General features: G+C 39.1%; 1 protein-coding gene across 1 annotated transcript in view; it reads right to left on the reverse strand.

Moving 5' to 3' along the window:
• Positions 1-24143, reverse strand: part of SLC15A5 (solute carrier family 15 member 5) — an 89445-nt gene that overhangs the window by 40447 nt on the left and 24855 nt on the right. Inside the window, 4 exon segments of the mRNA XM_043441531.1 lie at positions 2216-2404; positions 16915-17074; positions 17076-17102; positions 22891-23111. Of these exon segments, the coding sequence (XP_043297466.1) occupies positions 2216-2404; positions 16915-17074; positions 17076-17102; positions 22891-23111 (597 nt within the window).

The raw sequence follows: 24143 nt of genomic DNA on the forward strand, positions 1-24143 counted from the left end.
TGGTGAGTGCAGTCTATCCTATATATTGTCTATGTTCACTCTGCTTTTTCCTTTACATGAAATATTTCACTTAGTCCTTACAACATCCCTTCCTCATTTTACAGATGATGAGAAAGGCTCAGAAATGCAGAATAATTTTGCCAAGGTCACACAACTAGTCAGTGGCTGAACTGGGTTTGAATTCAGTTCTGCCTGACTTTAAGATTCATGGATATTAACAACTATGCCATACTGCCTTCCAGAAGAATGATTCTTGATTTCATAGTTCAAAACACCCTCTCACATTTTATGTCATTTAATTCTCAGGAGTAGGTTTCATTCCCATTGACTGTTACACCGATGCTGTGATATGAGGAAGAATTATAAGTATTTCCATTTTAAAGGTCTAAAAGGTGAAGCTTAGTGGTTAAGTGGATTTTTAAGGTCACATGTATAGTTAATAACAAGTCTGGAAATTAAAATGAAATCTTCTGCTCCCTGTCCCATGAGCTCTATAGAGGAAAAGTCAGTGGACTTAGTTGGACCTCAGTTTTCAGATGGGAAATCAGGGATGGATGGACTAAGTGCTTAATATGACATGATCTGCCGTTTTAACTCTCTGGTTAAAAGTACCTCTCTGGCTTTCAAATGTTGAACCACAATTGCTTAGCTGGCTGGGAATTTCCTGATTGTATTCACTCATCACCTTCATTGATTCCTTGATGACTCAAGCAGTAATGAGTTCACCTGCATTGCAGGAGACAGGAGATTCGGGTTTGATCCCTGGGTCAGGAAGATCCCCTGGAGGAGGAAATAGCAACCCACTCCAGTATTCTTGCTTGGAAAACCCCATGGACAGAGGAACCTGGCAGGCTATAGTCCACTGGGTCGCAAAAGAGCTGGACATGACTTAACAACTGAGCACATGAGCATTCACTCATCACCTTCATTCAGCCCAGAAAATGTCAGCTGACTACTTCCAACAATTTTCTGGAAACATCAGGGAAGTCACAAACATCTGTGTGGTGACATTCTTTTCTATTTTTTTTCGTATTCTCTCTAGTGTCAAACAGTGATAGCCACATCTTAGAATCTCATAAAATTATTTATTTCATGTGAATGAAATGAGTTAAAATTATAAAAAAGAAGTCTAACGTATACATATGGCTGTAATTACACAATTAATTTTATTTTGATTTTTTTAAAAAGAATTACCTTGATGTCATATATATGTATGTGTGCATATATATTAAATACATATATATATATGTATATTGCTTTGAGGAATTTAAGGATAATTGAAGATAATAGAATAATTGAAGATTTTAGACAAGAGAATTAGTTAGAATTGTCATCTATGAAAATTGCTCAAAAGGTTGAGTTGAGCAGATAGAATGGGAGAGACATTAGAGGCAGGAAGAGAGTCAGGAAGTTTTAAAAGTAATTTTGGTAAAGTATAATTGGCTTGTGTTACAATCAGGATTCTCTGTGTGGGGAACTTATAAGGAAGACAGAAACATACAATGCAGTAGATCACACTGGTAAGTATATACACACACACACTCACACATACATATTGCAGTTTTGTAAGAAGTCACTGAAATACTTAGATGAATTTTGAAGTGGCTAGTTTAATTAATATCAGCATCTAGATGATACAGAAAACCCTTGACACTTAATAAAGTTATTTTGAACCTGTCTTATGAAACATTAGTGATCACACTTAATTTAGTGTCATTTAATTTAAAGACACTGAGTTGTCTGGAAAACTGCCTTAAACTTATTTCATTTGCATGTTTATATACTCTCAACGTACACTACACATGTCATTTTGGGAGGGAGTATATAAGTGAGTTTATCTATGAATGAGAGGGAGAGGGTGGGAAGAGGGAAGGGAGAAGATCAGAGGAAAGGTTACATATCGCTCTTGTCTTCTAGGTTTTAGCAGAATTTTCTCCTGTTGTGTATCTGACCAAATGATTGCTACCTTTAACCGGATTAGTAAATCTTCCATTCCATCCTATCAACATTCAGGTAGAATTAATCATTGTCTGTATGTGGCAAAGGAACAAAGAGAAATTGTAATTTCTTTTTAAATGGGGGTGAGGCATAAGCGTGTTCTGAAGCATTGTGGGGAATCTCTGGGGCAGGATCAGATTTCCGACCACGTGAGGCGATGTGCTCCGAGTGAAGACTCAGTACGTTCCAACAGGAGGTGAAAAAAATTATTACTCACAGGCTGGGTTGACCAGGGTTTCAGCCACTCCGAGTAAAACGTATTGAAGAACCAGGTGGGACCAGGGCATGGAGGAGACGGTGACAGCTTTGCCGGAAAGAGGTTGCTCCACTAGAGGGAAGTGCTTCCTGTATATTTCAAAGAAGCCGGCTACCAACACTGACAAGGCAGCAGAAAGATTGCCAGCGACTGAAGAAAAAGAATGCAAAGGAAAAAAACAAATTTTAAAAAGGCACTAAAATGGAGTATCTCCTGCCATATCTAATAAACAAGGATGTCACAGCCATCTATGATTCTGGCCCTCCAAATGGGAATTTCTCAACCCGGAGGGCCCCCAAAAGGAAGAGCAATCCCTGTGAGATAGCTGCCGACACGACACTCCCTACAGACAAGAGTGAGGGGGTGGGCAGCTGGGGATGTGAAAACGCAGGGTTACTGGCCCCAGATAGCCGAGGTGCATATGAAAGGAATGAATTCAGTGAGTCCAGACGCTTGCATCTTCCCAGACAGGCATGTGTGCCTGCTAAGTCACATCAGTCATGTCCGACTCTTTGCAACTCCATGGACAAGGCTCCTCTCTCCATGGGATTCTCCAGGCATGAAATCTGGAGTGGGCTGTCATGCCCTCTTCTCCCATACATAGAAGAGGACTAAATTCCTTACCTTGAGATCTCTGGTTTTCCTTAATTATCAGTAATCTTCAATGTTCAGACTATCTGCTCCCTTTTTTTGCAAACTTATATAATCTGACTCCCTCCTTCTCAGAGCAGTTTCTCAGGGCTACTTGAGATGCTGCCTCCCTAGCTTGAAGTCCTAAAAATCCCCATCAAATGGAACAGCTCTCTACTTTCAGGTTGTGACTATACATTTTAAGTCAACACCCCCGATCAGGATAATAGGCCACAGTATTTCTTACACACTGACACTAGAGGATGTTTCCTCAACATTTTGTTGTTGTTCTGGGGATGTTCAGATGTCAGCTGACCGTGTTGTGTGATTTTCCTATACTTAGGCTTTGGTCTCTCAGAAATGGCTGCTTTAGTTCCCTGTCTCCTGACTGACTGTCCATATGGCCTCAGTTATTTAACCTTATTATTTTCTTTGGCTCTGTGTGTGTGTATTTAGTTGGTGAGTCGTGTCTGACTCTGTGCAACCCTTGGGCTATAGCCCACCAGGCTCCTCTGTCCATGGGATTCTCCAGGCAAGAATACTGGAGTGGGTTGGCATGCCCTCCTCTAGAGGATCCTCCCCAGCCAGGACTGAACCCAGGTCTCCCACATTGCAGACAGATTCTTTACCATCTGAGCCACCAGGGAAGCCCTTCCTTGGCTCTAAAAGGTGGTTACTTTGTAGGATGGCTATGAGATTTAAATAAGATCACATACAGGTAATATTGGGCTTCCTTGGTGGCTCAGAGGGAAAGAATCCGCTTGCAATGCAGAAGACGCAGGAGACATGGGTTCAATTCCTGGGTCGGGAAGATCCCCTGGAGAAGGGCATGGGAATCCGCTCCAGTATTCTTGCCTGGAGAATCCATGGACAGAGGAGCCTGGTGGGCTACAGTCCATGGGGTGGCAAAAAGTCGGACTTGATGAGGTGACTAAGCATGTGCACACGCACGTCCAGGTATTATTGTAACAGTGGTAGCAATCAGTAGCAATTACTGTTGAAGCTAAAGCAATGGTTTTGAACTTTTATCCTCAGATAAAATGTATTCTTCTGAAAAAATTTAAAATCTACGTCTGAGTAAAAAATGATTTGGGAAAATTTAAAATAAATGATCTCTTCAAAAGATTGTAACTATTTTTTTAAAAAAGGTTATGAAATAAACTGTAAGCATTCTCAGTCCTTGGTTTTCTGACATTTCTCTAATCTTTGCAGAAAAAGTAAAGTAGCTATGACAGAATTAAAGATTAGGAACTTTTGCTTAGGAAAAAATATTAAATGTAATTAAGTAGGTAGAGAATATAAATGGAACTAATTATTCAGATATCAGTTCAACTCTTCTCTTATTTTTAAGGAATTGCCTAGGAAATTTTGGTTGAAAATGAGAAGAGATTTTGTTACAGTTTATATCTACTGCAACCATTTCATTTCTCAATTTATCATTCATATTGCTGGACTTAATCCCATTGTTGGAGCAGAGGCAAACTTTAACTTGATGGAATTTACTTGAAATTTAGAGACAGTCACCTTTTGCTAACTTGCATAAAATTTCAGATAAGGCAAACTTTCAATTCAGAAAAATCAATCTAATGTTTAAATAGCTTAGTGTTTGTTTTAGTTGATAGAGAAACTGGTAGGTAAATTTTTTGATTGTATCTCAACATTTAAATGTATCCATAAAGTCTGCTCTTTCTGAGACCTCAAGAAACAGAAGATATAAAAAGGAGGAAATCTGAATAACAGAAAATTTAAGGAATTTTAAAACATATTATTACTTTAAATTAGATTCCATGAAGGCCCATTCATAATGAAGTAGAGATTTTGGTTCTGTTAATAGCTCAGATTGAAAAAAGGAATTTTAATATTACCTATCTTGAAGATGTGACTTCCCTGGTAGCTCAGAGGGTAAAGAATCTGCCTGCAATGCAGGAGACCTGGGTTCGATCCCTGGGTCAAGAAGATCCCCTGGAGAAGGGAATGGCAACCTGCTCCAGTATTCCTGCCTGGAAAATCCCATGGACAGAGGAGTCTGAAGGGCTACAGTCCATGGGGTTGCAGGGTTGAACACAACTGAGTGACTAACACGCACACACCTTGAAGATAAAATTCGTCACAGAATTTATCTATACTTGGCACACTAAAACTCACTAGAAAGAGACCTAAAATGTCAATTTGATTTCATATTTACCCTATTACTGCTATACGTAAAGTTGTCCGTTAGGGCAGTTGGGGAGGTAAGATAAAAAAAAAATTGTTCTCAGTTTTTGTGGACTTATAATGCTATTCTAAAAGGAGAAGAATCTACTTCCAGCTGGAAAAGTGAGAGAAATCATTCTATGATTTAAAGAAAGAAGGACTGAACTTCCCTGGTGGTCCAGTGGTTAAGAATCCTCCTGCCAGTTGAGGAGATATGGTTCAATCCCTGGTCAGGGAAAATCTCACATGCCTTGGAGCAACTAAGCCCATGAGCCACAATTACTGAACCCACGTCATAGAGCCTGTGCTCTGCAACAAGAGAAAAGTGAAAGTGAAGTCGCTCAGTCCTGTCCAACTCTTTGTGAGTCCATGAACTGTAGCCTACCAGGCTCCTCCCTCCATGGGATTCTCCAGGCGAGAGTATTGGAGTGGGTTGCCATTTCCTTCTCCAGGGGATCTTCCCATCTCAGGGATCGAACTGGCGTCTCCGGCATTCCAGGCAGATGCTTTAACCTCTAAGCCACCAGGGAAGAAGCCACCACAAAGAGAAGCCCTCGCAGTGCAACCAGAGTAGCCACTGCCTGCTGCAACTAGAAAAAGCCTTTATGCGCCAATTAAGACCCAGGGCAGCCAATAAATAAATAAATACTAAGAAAGAAAGAAAGAAGGGTTTCAGTAGGAAGGGTGAGGGCGGCACGAATGGCCTGAGCAAAAGCACAAAGTCGTGACAGTATCAGAAAAAATTTCAGAATGGTGAGAAACTCAAGTTATTTAGGTATCAGGGGAGAAGACAGATTGAGGTCAGATCATAAGAGGCATTTAATAAATTTTTAAGGAATTTTCAAATTATTCTGAAGAAAATGGAATCACTGAAGGTGTCAGACACAAGTGAAAAGATTAGAATTGGCATTTAGGATGATAACTCTAAGGACCAGGTGCTAGTTGATAGAATGGGAGTGATACTGAAGGTAGGAAGACAGGAAGTTAAAGGCTAAAGTATGGGCTTCCCAGGTGGCGCTGCTGCTAAATCGCCTCAGTCGTGTCCGACTCTGTGTGACCCCATAGACGGCAGCCCACCAGACTCCCCCGTCCCTGGGATTCTCCAGGCAAGAATATTGGAGTGGGTTGCCATTTCCTTCTCCAGTGCATGGAAGTGAAAAGTGAAAGCGAAGCCGCTCAGTCATGTCCGACTCGCAGAGACCCCATGGACTGCAGCCCACCAGGCTCCTCCGTCCATGAGATTTTCCAGGCAAGAGTACTGGAGTGGGTTGCCATTGCCTTCTCCGCAGGTGGCGCTAGAGGTAAAGAATTCCTCTGCTAAGACAAGAGACAGTCGTGGGTTTGATCTCTTGGTCGGGAGGATCCCCTGGAGAAGGAGCTGGCACCCCACTCCAGTATTCTTGTCTGGAAAATCCCATGGACAGAGGAGCCTGATGGGCTACAGTCCGTGGGGTCGCAAAGAGTTGGACACGACTGAGCAACTGTGCAGAAAACAACCTATTTACAGAAAAATAAATTATTTCAGAAAAATGATTTTTTACAGAAAAATAAATTATTTCTTTGGTTTTGCAATGACATACATATTATTATTGTTTAAAAATGTTTTCTATAATCATATTATTCGACAATATTAGACAAATGACACCTAAAGATTTTTAAAAATGATCTGCCTCTGGGAATTATGACTGACTGGATGTAAAGAAAGCAGCAGCTGGAGACTGTTACTTACTGTTAAAAAACTTTCAGAACTATTTATTTTCTCACCTACCACGCTTTCCTGAATCTAAGATTAATTTAGCTATATGAGGAAACATTCTTTCACATCACTGAGAAAGGGAAAAAATGCTGCCAATCTAGCATAATATGCAACCCAATTTCATGCACACATACAATGGACTGAATTGTGTTCCTTCAAAATTCATACATTTGAAGCCATAACCTCCAAAGTCATTACTTGAAGACAGAGCTTTCAAGGAGGCGATTAAGGTTAAATGAGGTCATAAGAGTGGGACACTAATCTAATATGGTGCTCAGCTGCTTCAGTCACGTCCAACACTTGCAATACCATGGACTGTAGCCTGCCAGGCTGCCCTATCCATGGGTTTTCCCAGGCAAGAATACTGGAGTGGCTTGTCACTTCCTTCTCCAGGGAATCTTCCCGACCAAGCAATTGAACCTGGGTCTCCTACACTGGCAGGCAAATTCTTTACCGCCTGAGCCACCAGGGAAGCCCTATATGACTGTTATCTTTGTAAGAAGAAGAGAAGATACTATGTCTGTACAGACACAGAGGAAAAGAAGGGTGAAGACAGCAAGAAGTTGACCATCTACAATCCAAGGATAGAGGTCTTAGGGGAAATTAAACCTGCCAACACCTTGATCTTGGATTTCTAGCCTCCAGAACTGTAAGAAATAAACTTGTGAAAGCCACCTAGTGTATGATATCTCATTCTGGTAGCACTAGCCAACTGATTACAGCTATGTTCAGGTATTACGTGAAAATTAAGTTGTTTAAGAACCTCCCTGGCAGTCCAGTGGTTAAGACTCTGAGCTCCCCAATGCAAAGGGCATGGGTTCGATCCCTGGTCAGGGAACTAAGATCCTTCATGCAAAAAATTAAGTTGCTCAAATATTGTGCAATTAAGTTGTAGGATACTCCCATGAACCTTTAAAGAAAGGGTGGAGGTAGATAGATTTTCAAAATTCCTTGGCTTTCTTGTTTTAGAATTTGAGTTCTCTATGTATCTTTTATAATACGTCTCATTCTAACTTAGTATAATTTAGATACAGATATCATGTCCACTCCCCCTCCACCACCTGTTTTTTTGTTGTTGTTATTACCTGTTTTTTATAAAAAGGCTTATATTGTATTTTATCCAGGAAAGTTTATAGCTTTAGAGGCAATAGATTAGACAAGAGATGGGCAAATTTTTTTTGTAAAAAACCAGTAGTAAGTATTTTTGGTTTTATGTGACAAAAGGCAATATTTTGAAGCTATATAAGTATTACATAACAAAAAAATAGAATACATTTTCTACAAATTTTTTATTGATAAGATTCAAACTAATAATGCTTTTTTGGGAGTGTGATGTAATTTCACTTAATTGGTATTCAAAGTTACCATTTCTTATAAAATCAATTGCAAATGTCCATCAGTGAAAACAACTTTTAGCTTGCAGATAATGTAAAAGCAAATGGCAGGCCAGATTTGGCCCATGAGTGTAGTGGTTGGCCAAATCTTGGTTGACTTGTCAGCTTTTATTGCCTACTGTTGAATTTTAGCTCTGACCTGATGCAAAATTGTGGCATTTTTTAATCTAAGCCTCTGCTGGCAGTATACAAGCATGAAATGTGAGAGAGCAGTCTCTTGGCTTTTTGCTCTGTCCTTGAAACTTAAAGTCTAGTCTTTGATCAACAGCATAGGAATCACCTGGCAGCTTGCTAGACAGAATTTTAGGCTCCATCCTAGAAGGTTTGATCAGACCTACATTCAACCAGATCCAAGAAGCTCTGAGACCTGTTCTAGGAAAATCAACGAAAAACAGTTTCCAAACAATTTCAAGCAAAGTACAAATATTTAGTTCATCTACCTAGATATTTTAGGGCAAAGCATATTTTACCTGAAACATCAAACTAACTGCATTTGCTTTTTATTTGCTACTGCACTCCAGTGCAAAACAAAGCTGGATTCCAACCTAAATTAAATCTGCTTCAATTTTATCCTTAACACCTATGAGATCATAACTTGTCCAAAGCAGAGCGTAGTTTATCAGAAAGCACATATTTTAAACCTCTAGCAGATCTGTATTTACAAGAGAAAGCACATGGTTCCAAAAGAGATCTTATATTCAGATAAATAATACATGCTTTAACATTGGCTATGTGATTGTAGGGGCTTCACTGGTGGCTCAAACAGTAAAGAATCTGCCTGCAATGCGGGAAACCTGGGTTTGACCCTGCGTTGGGAAGATCCCCTGGAGGAGGTAACAGCAACCCACCCCAGTATTCTTGCCTGGAGAATCCCATGGACAAAGGAGCCTGGTGGGCTATAGCCCATAGGGTTGGAAAGATTTGGACATGACTGAAGGGGCTGAACACACATATGGTTGTAGACAACTCTCTAAAAGTCTTAAATCTCTTACAGTTTATTCTATTATCCCACCATGTAATAATTTTTCAAATCAGACCACAGTGAATTTTTTAAGCCAGAATTCATTCAAACATTTTGGTTGTACTTGCCATTTCCTGTTGAAGCAAAATCTAACACTACAATATAAATATGTAAAGATGTTTCCAACAATGGATAAATTTGCCTCACTGAGAAAACTATGGATTTTTTAAAATGTATCATTTGATGTATGAGTCTCTGATATATAACACAACTGAAAGGATGAAACTCTTGAGCCCTTGAGAAATTGTCCTCAGTTCCATGATTTTGGCAAATTCCAAGAACAGGAAACTGGCTAATGTAAGAACACACTGGTGTCCATAAAACACTCTTATAGAGACAGCTGTGACTTTATCATCACATATATTTCTGCCTTTGTGGAAGATCTTTCTCACCTGCTACTTGGCATATGGTTTTTGCTTAGTTTCTCTTGTTAGTGGTATGTTTTTGAATTGAGCTATCCATATTCTGTCTTTTGTTTCTCTTTAGACCACTGGGAACTCATTTCAGGAGGTTCAGCCTCAGTTTGTGTTTTAACTTCTGAATCTGGAATAGGTCATTCATTTGCATGGAGATCAGTTACACAAACATATCTGTGAGGCATAAAATATTGCTTCAGTTGACTTACTAGATGGTCTAATTTAGGGGTCCCCAACCTCAGAGATCTAATGTCTGATGATCTGAGATGGAATTGATACAACAATAATAGAAATAAAGTACACAATAAATGTAACACACTTGAATCATTCAGAAACCATCCCTCCCTCCAACCCATGGAAAAATTATTTCCCTGGAAAAAACTATTATCCTTCTGCTCTACTTTACCTCAAATTTAATTCCAGTGTTGACGTCAACTTTAAAAGTAAGAACCTAAGAACATCAATGTGCTTTTATTAAACAAATGAACAACTGAATGAACAAGTTATTCAGGCTAGATATTTGCATGTTACTTTTTTTAATGTTTACAAAACTTCCTGCCAGGTATTTTGCAGAAGGTATACACCGTGATGTTTCTTGGTGTCACAGTTCTGAAAACTATGCTAGAGAAAAAGGAGTTTTAATGAAATAATCCTACTTTCAATGAAGGTAACTGGATCCCTGGCTTGGATTTTAATTTATCAAGCACTTTGAATCCAACCAAAAAGAAACTCTGTCAATTATTAGAACTAGTAGAAGGTACTGGTTATATAAAAAGGGACCAGCATCTTGGCTGTACCTGAATCGTAAAGAACTTTGAATTAGGATTTGAATTTTCAAGTTTTATTTTAAAGAGGAAGGCTTGGAAGGTATTTGAATATACTTCATCTGCATTTCAACATCAATGTTACTTAAAAGCCAAGATAACAGCTACCTCCTGCGTTGTGCACTTCTGCTTTGTATAAGGCTTAATAACAATCTTAATTAGGCTAATTTTAGTCAGATTAATACTGGTGTGTGTCAGCACTAGCTACTAAATGCCACATACTGGATTTTAACTAATGGTAGGAGAGGAAATACTCATGGTGTAAACATTTTTGAACTGAAAAAAGCTAAAACAAAGTATATCTAACTATGACAGAGGATACATCATAATATCACTGACTCTAGATTTTTGGTGTATGAAAGCTGACTTTTAAATAGATACATCTGTCTCGTGTAATGTTAGGAAAATACAGTCTTGATGAAACACTCTGTGTATCAAACCTTTGTCTTCCAAGTTCTAAAAGATTCAGAGATTTTTTTATCATTGGTACGGTCATATACTTGTTAATTTCTTTAGCTGATAAACTCAAGAATGTCCTATCTTCAATCAGAAACCCCTCTTTCCTTGCATTGTTATGAGCTAGATAAAGAAAAGCAAACTCATTTTTTTTTCTTTGTTAAATTTCTACTTTGACCAACAAATGAGAGTGCTCTATCCCTCACTCTTGGCCTGGGCTGTCATTATCCTTGTCAAACCCTAGGCATCGCAGCATCGGCACCAGCTGCCTCCTTAAACATGACAGTCCTTGGACAGGGAGTGACTGACTGTGAAAGGGAGTTGGGAAACCTTAAAGACCAACTCATTGTGATGGCAGAAGGATTTTTCATTTACTTCATAGCCTTGATTAGAAATAGCAGTAAGGATTCCAAATTAACATTGATAATGTCTATAATTGAAATGTTCAAAACAGCACTATTTACAATAGCCAGGACATGGAAGCAACCCAGACAGCCATTGACAGATGAATGGATAAAGAACATATGATACATATATATAATGGAACATTACTCAACCATATAAAGGAACGAAATGGAGTCAGTTGTAGTGATGTGAATGAACCTAGAGCCTGTCATATAAAGTAAATGTGAAAGAGAAAAACGAATATTGTGTATTAATGTATATATGTGGAGTCTAGAAAAATGGTTCTGATTAATCTATTTGCAGGTCGGGAATAGGGGAATAGAGGAATGTAGGTACAGAAGTAGAAAACAGACTTTTGGACACAGTGGGGGAAGGAAAGAGGGTGACGAATTGAGAGTAACATCAACATATATACACTACCACATGTGAAACACGTACCTCGTGGGAAGCTGCTTATAGCACAGGGAACTCAGCTTGGTGCTCTGTGATGACCGACCTAGAGGGGTGGAATCGGGGTACGGGGGGGAAACTCGAGAGAGAGTATGTGGGTATTCATATGACTGATTCACGCTGTCATAGACCAGAAACTAACACAACATTGTAAAACTTTTATACTCCAGTAAAAAAGAACTATAGATAGCTAGTAAGTGGAATAATAATAATAATAAATAATAAAACCACAGCCTTAGAATTAGAAGGTCTGAATTCAAATAAGACATTACCTTTGAGAACCTTGACCTAGTAAATGATGATTTATCATGAGATTAAGTGGGATATGCATAGGAAGGTGTCTAGGTTCAAATGAGGAATTCATAAATATTTGTTTGTTCATAATTTATTTACTTACATACTTCACTCACATTTTCAAGGCACTTAGGTTCAAAGCGAAAGTAAATTTTAATGTTAGATTAATTCAGTTATGTAAATTACTATCAAAAAGTACCCTAGGTTTATGCTTCTATGTCCTGATAAAACTTATTAATCTTCCATAATCACAAGCAAGATATGGAAAACTTAAGCAAACATCTAGTTAAAAAGATGCATATCATCACACCTCTTTATTTCCCCAGAGCAAAGTATTATGCAAATAAGTGAGCAAGTATGTAAATGAACAAATAAATGGAGTCTGGCTTAGAAACAATTGAATTCAGTAATTTGTGCTCAGAAGGATATAGCTCAGGTTTTTTAGATGAATCTAGTTTTTTTCCTTTTCTTCCTGCCCACTAAGTCTGTTACCAACCTTCACAGGGAATATTTAGTTCATTAACATCAAATAATATATTAGATAACTCTATCTAACTTTTCTCTCTCCAGAAAAACACATACACTTCTTTTAAGAATAGACATGCTTTCAAATATGTGAGACTGGAGAATTGTCCAAGGGAAAGTGATCATATTTCAAGTGAATTTAAGATTTCTTATACTCAGGAAATCTGGTCCCATCACCTCATGGGAAATAGATGGGGAGACAGTGGAAACAGTGTCAGACTTTATTTTTTTGGGCTCCAAAATCACTGCAGATGGTGACTGCGGCCATGAAATTAAAAGATGCTTACTCCTTGGAAGGAAAGTTATGAGCAACCTAGATAGCATATTAAAAAGCAGAGACATTACTTTGCCAACAAAGGTCCATCTAGTCAAGGCTATGGTTTTTCCAGTGGTCATGTATGGAGGTGAGACTTGGAACTGTGAAGAAAGCTGAGCGCTGAAAAATTGATGCTTTTGAACTGTGGTGTTGGAGAAGACTCTTGAGAGTCCCTAGGACTGCAAGGAGATCCAACCAGTCCATCCTAAAGGAGATCAGTCCTGGGTATTCACTGGAAGGACTGATGCTGAAGCTGAAACTCCAATACTTTGGCCACCTCATGCGAAGAGTTGACTCATTTGAAAAGACCCTGATGCTGGGAGGGATTGGGGGCAGGAGGAGAAGGGGACAACAGAGGATGAGATGGCTGGATGGCATCACCAACTCAATGGGCATGAGTTTGAGTAAACTCCGGGAGTTGATGATGGACAGGGAGGCCTGGTGTGCTGCGATTCATGGGGTCGCAAAGAGTCGGACACAACTGAGCGACTGAGCTGAACTGATACTCAGGAAGGATTTTACTTTTTTTTGGCCACGCCTCGTGGCTTGCAAGATCTTAGTTTCCCAACCAGAGAATGTAGCTGAGTCCTCACCCGGGCCCTCATTAGTGAAAGCTAACCATTGGACTGCCAGGAAACTCACAGGAAGGATTTTAAAGAGTAGTTCTTTCATCCATATTGTATACCATATTTCTCTAAAGTAACCTAATTTTAAAAATTTTTTAGTAATAAAGCATAATTCAGAAGCTTAGACTGAATTTTCATGATTCTGTACAAGACTGCCAAGAGTTTTGGCATTTTGCAATATAAATTTACCCCGATGTTGTTCTGCATTCATTATATTTTAATAGTATACTCGCTGAGGGTATGTACAAAGTCTTACTTTTCTTTTCTATCCTCAAACAGTGCTGGGCATTCACTAAATACTGGTTTGGATTTCTATACTAGCAGACAAAAAAAAAAAAAAAAAAAGCAGTTTGTAAGATTTAAGGATTATTAAAACCTATTAAGTTTTATAGTTTGTCTAAACCTATAACAATAAATAATGTCAGGGTTACTGGCTTACAGAATAAATCAAAAAATATTTTGTACTGAAGACCTCTACAATTGAAGATAAACCGAGTTTAGTCACTTTGAGTTCTTTCTAAAAACAAATCTACTCTGTGATGTGATCTGGAGTGATCTTGTTGATGGCTCTGGTAAATAACAGGAGGCACATATGCTAAAATGTAACTTCTATAAACAGAGAAACAGCAAAAAAAAAAAATATAATAATGGGTTGCCAGAAGACTGTGTTGTCTTCACAGATCTCTACAAAGGAGGTTTTAAGAATAACAACAGATTAACCAAGAGAAAAGAAACTTCCAGATGCCTGGCCTTGACTCTCAATGAAATTATTTCTCAAGTAGATGATAAGACATAATGTTGCCATTGCATGCTATTTATTAAGAGTTTCAAACTTCCTCTGCTTTCTGTTTATCCTCACCAAACAATTAGACCTGCCCTTGCAAATGATGACTCAGTATCAGCTAATATTTATAGAGCTTCCACTCTGTGCCCCAACTGTGCTCTAGGCACTATTATCACCTTGAATGATTTCAAACGTTTTGCAGGACAAAGGGTTCCAACATTTATCTCAGGTATGGCCCTCAGTTAAAAAAGTGAACTAGAAGACAAAATTAAGTGGCTTTCCCCAGTCACCCAGGAGCAGCTCAGCAGCAGAGCAGGGGCTGAGACCCCAATCTCTGGTCATTAGATGAGCTTGGTTTTCCTGCTCCAATGCTTGTCCTCTTGTTCCATGGCAGTGCCTGGGGGACCACAGAGAGACAGAGGAGAACGTCACCAGAATGCTCCTCCTCTCCCATTTCATTGGCAGAAATTTTACTTTATGCTCTATTACTTTAAGTGAAAAGTAATTTTACTTTACTTTACTCAGATTGTGTTCTGAGTAAGAAGTAAGTCCTATATTTTTTTTTTCACTTTAAAAAATGGAGAGTAGACCATATCAACAACAACAAAAAGGTAATAATATGAGGTCAGTGTTCAGTTGTGTCCAACTCTTTGCCGCCCTATGAACTGTAGCCCACCAGGCTCCTTTGTCCATGGAATTTTCCAGGCAAGAATGCTGGAGTGGGTTGCCATTTCCTTCTCCAGAGGATCTGCCTGATTCAGGGATGGGATCTGTGTAAGATGTCCTAAATTTTTTTCACTTTAAAAATTAAGACAGGACCATAACAACAACAAGGAGAAGGCAATGGCACCCCACTCCAGTATTCTTGCCTGGAAAATCCCATGGACAGAGGAGCCTGGTAGGCTGCGGTCCATGGGGTCACTAAGAGTCGGACACGACTGAGCGACTCCATTTCACTTTTCACATTGGAGAAGGAAATGGCAACCCACTCCAGTGTTCTTGCCTGGAGAATCCCAGGGATGGCAGAGCCTGGTGGGCTGCCGTCTACGGGGTCACACAGAGTCAGACACGACTGCAGTGACTTAGCAGCAGCAGCAGCATAACAACAACAAAGTAGCCATTATATGAGGTCAAGGATGTGTTAACTAACCTTATTGTCATAAATATTTTGCAATATAGAATGGTATCAATTTATAACATTGTGTACTTTAAACTTACACATTTGATGCTTTTGAATTATGGTGTTGGAGAAGACTCTTGAGAGTCCCTTGGTCAGCAAGGAGATCAAACCAGTCAATCCTAAAAGAAATCAACCCTGAATATTCACTGGAAGGATTGATGCTGAAGCTGAAGCTCAATACTTTGGCCTCCTGATGTGAAGAGCCAATTCATTGGAAAAGACCCTGATGCTGGGAAAGACTGAGAGCAGGAGGAGAAGGGATGACAGAAGATGCAATGGTTGGATATCATGGCCGATTCAATGGACATGAGTTTGAGCAAACTCTGGGATATAATGAATGACAGGAAAACCTGGCGTGCTCCAGTCCATGGGCTTTCAAAGAGCTGGACACAACTGAGCAACTGAATCTTTATTTTAAAAATGGGAGGATAATTCTTTAAGAATATGTAAATGGACACCCAAAGGAATAGAGAGAATATACGAACATAAGTTGACCTTATTTGTATATTAAATTTTAGATCCATGAAGCTATTTATGATTTTTAAAAAATTAAAATTTTAAATGAAGGACAGGGAAGCTTGGCGTGCTGTAGTCCATGAAATCCCAAAGAGTCGGACATGACTTAGCAACTGGACAACAACGTCTATCTCAAGGTGGAAAAACTGTTTGAAAATTATTGTTGCACACTTTACTCTTGGAAGAAGTACTGTACTGAAACTGAGTCACAGTACTAACTTGTAATAATTTTTTTTGCTGGCTCAGAAGTTAATTCCTCCCAAGTATTATTGCTTACCTGTGTTAATTTTTTTAAAAACATTCTCAGCATCAACTTAGGAGTAGAGACTGCTTTACGTGAAGAAGGAGAGGCCATTTGGTGGTACTGAACATTTCACCAAGTCTTTGTATCAGGTGTGTCTTCTGAGAAGCATAAAAGGATAGGAAGAAAACGGAACACTGATGTCCATATAGAGACTTGAGAAACTGGACATCAATACTTTTGAATGTACCTTCTTCCTAATTTGTCAAAATCAGACTCTACTCCAGAGCACATAGCTAACTTAGAGCCTTGTACAGGGCTTCTTATTTTAGTGTGGGATGGAGAGGGTGGGACGAATTGAGAGAGTAGCACGGAAACATATAATTTACCATACGTAAAACAGACAGCCGGTGGGAATTTGCCGTGGGACACAGGGAGTTCAACCCAGTGCTCTGTGGCCACGGACAGTGGTGTGGAAGATGTCAGGGAGCATTAAGAGGGAGGGGACATATGTATACCTGTAGCTCATTCATGATGGTGTATGGCAGAAATCAACACAATATTGTAAAGTAACTGCCCTCCAATTAAAAAAAAGTTGCAAACCACTGACTAGAAATGGTAAGTTGTACTTACGAATGCATGCTGACAGAAAAGAGCCATCTCTCTTAGAGGGAAGCAGGCAGGTGCTGAAATAGCCCATGAAAGGAGCCAGAATGAGTAGTGGTAGGATACTGACGACATTCATGACTGAAACTGGCAGAAGCGATCCACGCAGATTAAGATTGGAATTCATGGGTCTGCAGATAATATCCTGAAGGAATCTGCTTTTCAACAGGGAAAGAGCCATGCATTAATACAGTGGTTTAAGACTTCCCTGGTGGTCCAGTGGTTAATGCTCTGAGCTTCCAGTGCAGGGAGTGTCTGTGGGTTTGGTCTCTGGTTGGGGAACTAGGATCCCACATGCCCCATGGTGAAGCCAAAATAAATGAATAAATAAATAAAATGATTTTAAAAAGAAAAAAAGACAGTGGTTTAACTTTAGAGGAAGATTCCTGTGGCAGATGCCATGTCCCTGGCCTGTACTCTGTAACAGATAAGCTGGATGTTCCCTATGTCTTCGAGGTCATGATTATGAGCTGACAGAGGTCAGTAGGAGCCCTGTTTAGTCCATTAACAATGCTACTGATTCTTTATGATGAATCTTTGGTCATCTAGTCTTTCCTCTTAATTTTCCTTGGAAAAGTAACAGAGACCCTAATTTTGTGCTTCAGATGACACATAAGAAATCAAGTAACAAATACTGCATATAAGCAAGTAAAGTTTTTTGTTTTTCCCAACAATAAAGCAAAAGCCAGCAGAAAGTATTAAGACTTTTCTTTTCACTCACAAACAATAGATTGTGGCTAGTATATCCTTTAAATAGCATTGAGTTTGATAGCAAAATAAGTAAGAATGATTTTTCCCTAAGAAGAGGGGCCCAGTGTAGAAACCCCTTACTTGATGTAGGCTATCCTTATAGGCTCCCTGGATTGGTCTCATTTTTAATATGTCAATTAAAATGAAAAAAAAAGAGAGAAAACAGACTTGTGTCTATACTCTCCTTTCAAACTAACTGTGAAGCACTAGAGGACCAAAAAGGGAACTCCACGAAAAAAGTTGCACAATAAAGTAGAAGAAATTAAAAACAAACATACAAAAACCTACAACAACTAACAATACCTCTGCCCCATTGCAAACCCTCAACATAGTGCCAGGATTTCATTTTAAAAATAAATCCTAATACTAACTAAAACTCTGACATTAACTTGGAGTCTCTTCAAGTGCTCTAAACCTTTTGTTAGGTTATAACTGTTAGGTCAGACCTAAAGCACCGTGTCACAGGAAAGGTGTATCGTCTCACTTTTATAGTTCATGAGCTTTGTTGCAACAATCACATCTTTGTCATTATCATTAGCAGCACAGAGTATTTCTTTAATTCCCAGTGGCACACAAAGCTACTAATTGGCTTGGCGAGAAAGTCAACCCAAGTTTTGTCCTTAAGGAATGGGTTCTCCATTTTTTTTTTCTTACAGTGTGGGAACTTCATTAGGCTTCCTGCTTTACTCCCATCCTGGGAGAGCAACCTGGCTCAAACACCGAGATGATAACTTCTTGTTTGAAACCTTCACTATCTCCTCCTCTAATTATCAGTTGTGCAACTTGAGAAGCATAAGGAGAAGCAGAGTCATAAGTCAGTGTAGTTGCTAACAAGCCCACCGATTATAAAATGAGCCTATCTCTCTGTTAACTGCCTCCACCCAGGGACGGACTACATTTTCACTGAGATTTTTTTTTTGATCTATATAAAATATGTCCTGGTGATAATTTATCTTCCGATCTTGAATATGACCCTTGGGATAGTAAACCGGATTGTTATAGTTGGGTAAAGACAGCAAGAGAGAAGGGAACATTAGCTAGTTCTGCCCTAGTTCCATCAAAATATTAAGTTCCTTCCTTAATCAGAGGAAAATGAATGATTTTTTTAAAGAAAAAGTGCTGGCAGCAGAGCTCCTCTAAGACTGAGAGGCTCACAGCACAACTTGGAAGTTTCCGTTACTGATTTCAAACAAGAATTATTGTTAATAGGAATAAAGTTATTATCAGCATGAATCACAGACACAGAAACCTGTTAACTTAATAATGTGGCAAATGTATGATTAATCTTTAGTGAAGCAATATTCATATATTGCCTAATGTAAGAAAAGGCTCCGATGTCTTGAAAGCTTGAAATCATTTCTGCTTCTGCCTCAAGTTCTGAAATCATCTCCTTTTAAAATTTTAAATACTCTTATTTCATACAAGCCTCTGAGTATTCAGGAATAATTGCTGTCAATAGAGATTCATTTTCACCTCTGAATGGCCAGTAATGTCAAATGGCAACATCATCGGCCTTAATATCAACATATTTTAAATGTGTGTCTTGGAACTGAAGGTCAATAATTGCTACTAAATTTAAAATATGGCATGCTATGATGTTTTATTCTTGGTGCTTTGATCTCCTTTATACTGGTGATTATTTCATCTGGAGGCAAAAATCTAACACCAGCCTATCCCAGCGGAAGTTTCATTTGCCTCCCTTGAGAAGTATATTCTAACCATTTTCTCTGGAGTTTCTGGTATAACATTACTGTATATGATTTTGGAACCTGTATAGTCTGTACAGGGTTTTTTTTTTTTTTTTTTTTAATTAATTTTTGGCTGCACTGCTTGGCATGCAGGATCTTAGTTCCTTGACCAGGGATCAAACCCATGACTCCTGCAGTTGAAACACAGAGTCTTAACCACTGGACAGCCCAGGGAGTTCGGTGTACAGGGATTTAAAAAAATATAATTTTAACTATTTATTTATTATATTTTTGGCTGCTCTGGGTCTTTGTTGCTTTCTTGCTTTTCTCTAGCTGCCACGAGCAGGGGCTACTCTCTAGTTGCGGTGCTCGGGCTTCTCATTGCAGTGGTTTCTCTTGTTGTGGAGCACGGGCTCTGAGGCACCCAGGCTTCCGTAGTTGAGGCATGTGGGCTCAGTAGCTGTGGCTCCCGGCTCTAGAGAACAGGCTCAATAGTTGTGGTGCATGGGCTTAGTTGCCCTGAGGCATGCGGGATCTTCCCTGATCAGAGGTCGAATCCATGTCTCCTGTATTGGCAGGCAGATTCTTCACCACTGAACCATCAGGGAAGCCCTGTATAAGGGTTTTTAACCCAGATGCAAGAGAGGCATAGTTGGTAACAGCAAAGTGTGGGCACGGATACCCGCCCTGGGTTGGGACAGCCATGCTGCCATATTGCTAGTAAGGCATCCAAGAGCAACTTGCAAGTCACTTAATGTCTCTGAGACTCAGATTTAGGATAACAAAATCGGTCCTGGGGCATGCTCTAGGGGTTGACTTAGAACACTTTGAAGTCCTCCTTTAAAGGCTATGCCACATATAGGTGGTCAATGATATTAGTGTTTGTTCTTTGCAACAGAGTAGGCATCTAGATTTGGTGATATGCTTAAAAATTAGTTTATCAAAGTTTATTATAATTTATGCCAAATTTTAAAATATATGACAGTTTGCAGAGAAGGGCTGGATTTAGTCAAAAGAAACAGTAGGAATCACTACATTATGAGGGTAAGAATCAAGAATTTGTGCTATTTACACAGAAGGTTCAAGGCTGCCCATGGGTCAGTTAGCAATTTTGTACTCATGATTAATTTCTTCATTCTAAGATTTTTTTATAATATTAATGCTTATATACAGAGGTGGTATTTTTGTATTTTTGCACCATGTACTATTGTGGAGTCAAGAGAGAGGTTGAATCTACTAAATCAGCCTAGTTTTCATGCATTGTTTAGAACAAGGGTCAGCAAACTTTTCTGTAAAAGGCCAGATAGACAATATTTCCACATGTGGATTCTGTTGCAACTACTCAACTCTGCTGCTTGCATGCATAAACAGACATATTATTACAAACAAACATAAGACTGTGTTCCAATAAAACTGTATTTATGAATGCCTAACCAAAGAGAAATCCTATGCTTATTTTTTTCTAACAATTGTACTTTCTTTTTTTTTTTAATCAAAGTAGAGTTAATTTATAACGTTGTGCTACTTTCAGGTGGGGCTCTCTGATATGGGGGCTCCCTGATATGGGGGCTCTCTGATAGCTCAGTTGGTAAAGAATCTGCCTGCAATGCAGGAGACCTCAGTTTGATTCCTGGGTCAGGAAGATATGCTGGAGAAGGGACAGGCTACCCACTCCAGTATTCTTGGGCTTCTCTTGTGGCTTAGCAGGCAAAGAATCTGCCTGTAATGTGGGGGATCTGGGTTCGATCCCTGGGTTGGGAAGATCCTGTGGAGAAGGGAAAGGCTACTCATTCCAGTATTCTGGCCTGGAGAATTCCATGGACTGTATAGTCCATGGGGTTGCAAAGAGTCAGACATGACCGAGCGACTTTCTCTACTTCATCCTCTCTCTCTCTATATATATATATATATTGGATTGGCCAAAGTTCATTCAGGTTTTCCCATAAGATGTTATAAAGAACCCAAATGAACTTTTTGGCCAACCCAACACTTGTTCAGATTCTTTTCCCTTATAGGTTACTACAAAATACTGAATGTAGTTCCTTGTGTTAGATAAGGCCTTGTTAGTTATCTATAGTATTGCATGCATGCTAAGTCACTTCAGCAGTGTCCGACTCTGTGCGACCCTATGGACTATACCCTGCCTGGCTCCTCTGTCCATGGGATTTCCCAGGTAAGAATACTGGAGTGGGTTGCCATGCTGTCCTGTAGGGGATCTTCCCGAGCCAGGGATTGAACCCACGTCTCTTACATCTCCTGCACTGGCAGGCAGGTTCTTTACCACTAGTGCCACCCAGTAGAGTGTATATGTTAATCCCAAGCTCCTGATTTATCCTTACTGCCCTTTCCCTTTGGTAATCATAAATTTGTTGTTTGTTTTTTATGGACACCTCGTTTTGAATTTCATACAATTTATAATTATAATTGTGCACCTAATTATAACTATAATGTGCTGCAAAATATTTTTTTTTAATTTTTAAAAATCATATGAAAATGCAAAAACCTTCTTACCTTACAGGATATGTGAAAAAGGCAGTAGGCTGGATTTGGTTTGCAGGCAGTAATTTGCTGACCCCTGGTTTAGAGGAACAAGCATTGTACTAAGAGTCAGAAGATAAGATTCTGCCTTTTCTTTCACTACTATTCACTGTTGGACCTACTTACCCCAAATCACTTAATTTTTTTCAAGCCTCAGTTTCCTCTTCAACAAATGAAGGAATTGAGTAAGTTAATCTCTAAGATTTTTTTCTAGATCTATAGATCATAGAATCTACTATTCTATGATTTAGCTCACTCATTAGCCATCTAATTCCAAGTGAGATGTTAGCAATGAAGAGTTTCAAATTTCTTCAAAGATTTTTATAATCATTTATATTTCTTCATAACTGAATCAGCCAATTTACCTACTTGTTAATACCAATTTTTAAAGGCTTGGTCAAGGAGGAAAGCAAAGTTAATTTATCTCCATTTTTGTTGCTCACTCAGTCATGTCTGACTCTTTGTGACCCCATGGCCTATAGCCCACCAGGCTCCTCTGTCCATGGGATTCTCCAGGCAAGAATACTAGGGTGGGAGGCCATGCCCTTCTCCAGGGGAACTCTCTGACCCAGGGATCGAACTCTTTATCTCTTACATCTCCCACACTGGCAGGTGAATTCTTTACCACTAGCACCACCTGAGAAGCCCATAGATCTCATATTTTTCTGAGTTACTCACAAGCCTTGGAAATTCTGTAAAGTACTGTCTGCCATGTCTGTACCTACTGACAGACACTTGCAGTTCTACAGGAAAAATGCCACACTCAGATCCTCCTCTGGCATGCTTATACCTGATGCCACTTAGTCCTTAAAAGCTAGAGCCTGTAATGATTAGAAGCACTTATAGGTTAACATCCTAACAAAGTATATGGGAAGCACTTGTTGGGGTGAAAAGAAATGTCTACTTGTAATGTTATCACGCAATCATTTTACTGTTACTGTGGGTAGTCTTAATTATCTTTCCTCACCTGCATAATGCACGTTTTGTAGAGGAGATGAAAAATAAAGAGTTGCAGAAGGTTGAAGAAAAATTTTGTGTCTTCCACAAGGAGCTCACTGTAGCGACCACCATTTTTTTCCTTGGCATGGTCCAACCAGCTTGTCACACCTCCACCAAGGTGGCAATACTGCAGACAACATGTTTTCCGTGCATTAACAAACACCCTGAATGTTGTCAGGAGGGAGCAACCTGCAGATAGTTGGAAATACTATGTATTTAGTAAAGGAATATTTTTCAGTTTTCCAAAATATCTATCAGAAAGATGACAATGGTAAGGATGAAGGGCAGTGGTGAGAAGATTTTAGCACCCAAGGGGCTGAATTCAAAGGAACAAGCTTCTGACGAGGGTTCTGGCATCCTGGTGACCAGCCCAAGGTGGTGCCTGACAGCCGATGTAAAAAATGAAAAAGGTAAGATCAATGGAAGCATATTAAAAAGGGAAGAAAGGTGACAAAATATAGCACCAAAGTAAAAGATTTCAGAATCTCTCAGAAGCCTCTAACTTTAACACATTAATGAATGAGACAACCTGAACTTTCTTTTACAGTCTTTTTTTTTTTTTTGGTCTTTTACAGTCTTAACACAAAGAACTGGTACTACTTTTTTTTTTTAATATAAATTGCCATATAAATAATCCTCACTTTCCTTGTCAGGTAGAAGGTGGTTTCTTATTTTGACATGTAGATGAAAGGAAATATATTCTCTGCTTTGGCTTTATCCTTGAATTTCAGACATAAGGTTAAACTTTGAACTCTTCAAATGACTTTATATATGTTGATAGTGTCACCAAAAGTTCAGATTAGATTAGCTGGCTTTTGACTTTTCCAGTAGTTTCCTCTGGGTTTATATGGCTGTCCCTTAGCATCAGAAGCATTTTATTGCTTTAGATATTTGCAATCACTTAACTGCTAGTGATTTGCAACCTCACTGTTGGTTCTTTTATGATCTTTCAAATTTCACCTTTTCATTGACTCAGTTAGGACTTCCTGATCCAATGACAGATAAGAGATCCTGGTTTAGTTAGCAGTTCAGAGGTGCCATCATGATTGTTACAATGTTTCACAGCACTCCTTTGGACCAGATAAACCCTGCCTCAAATTACAAAGACATCAAACCATGGTTGCAGGATAAACAGTGAAATAAACAGGAAAATGCTTGAGTTTCTCCAAAGAAGGCTGCTTTAGAAACTCAGAGTATATAGTTTGACCATCATTTTAAATA

This window comes from Cervus canadensis, chromosome 21, assembly GCF_019320065.1.
Source record: "Cervus canadensis isolate Bull #8, Minnesota chromosome 21, ASM1932006v1, whole genome shotgun sequence".
Lineage (NCBI taxonomy): Eukaryota > Metazoa > Chordata > Mammalia > Artiodactyla > Cervidae > Cervus > Cervus canadensis.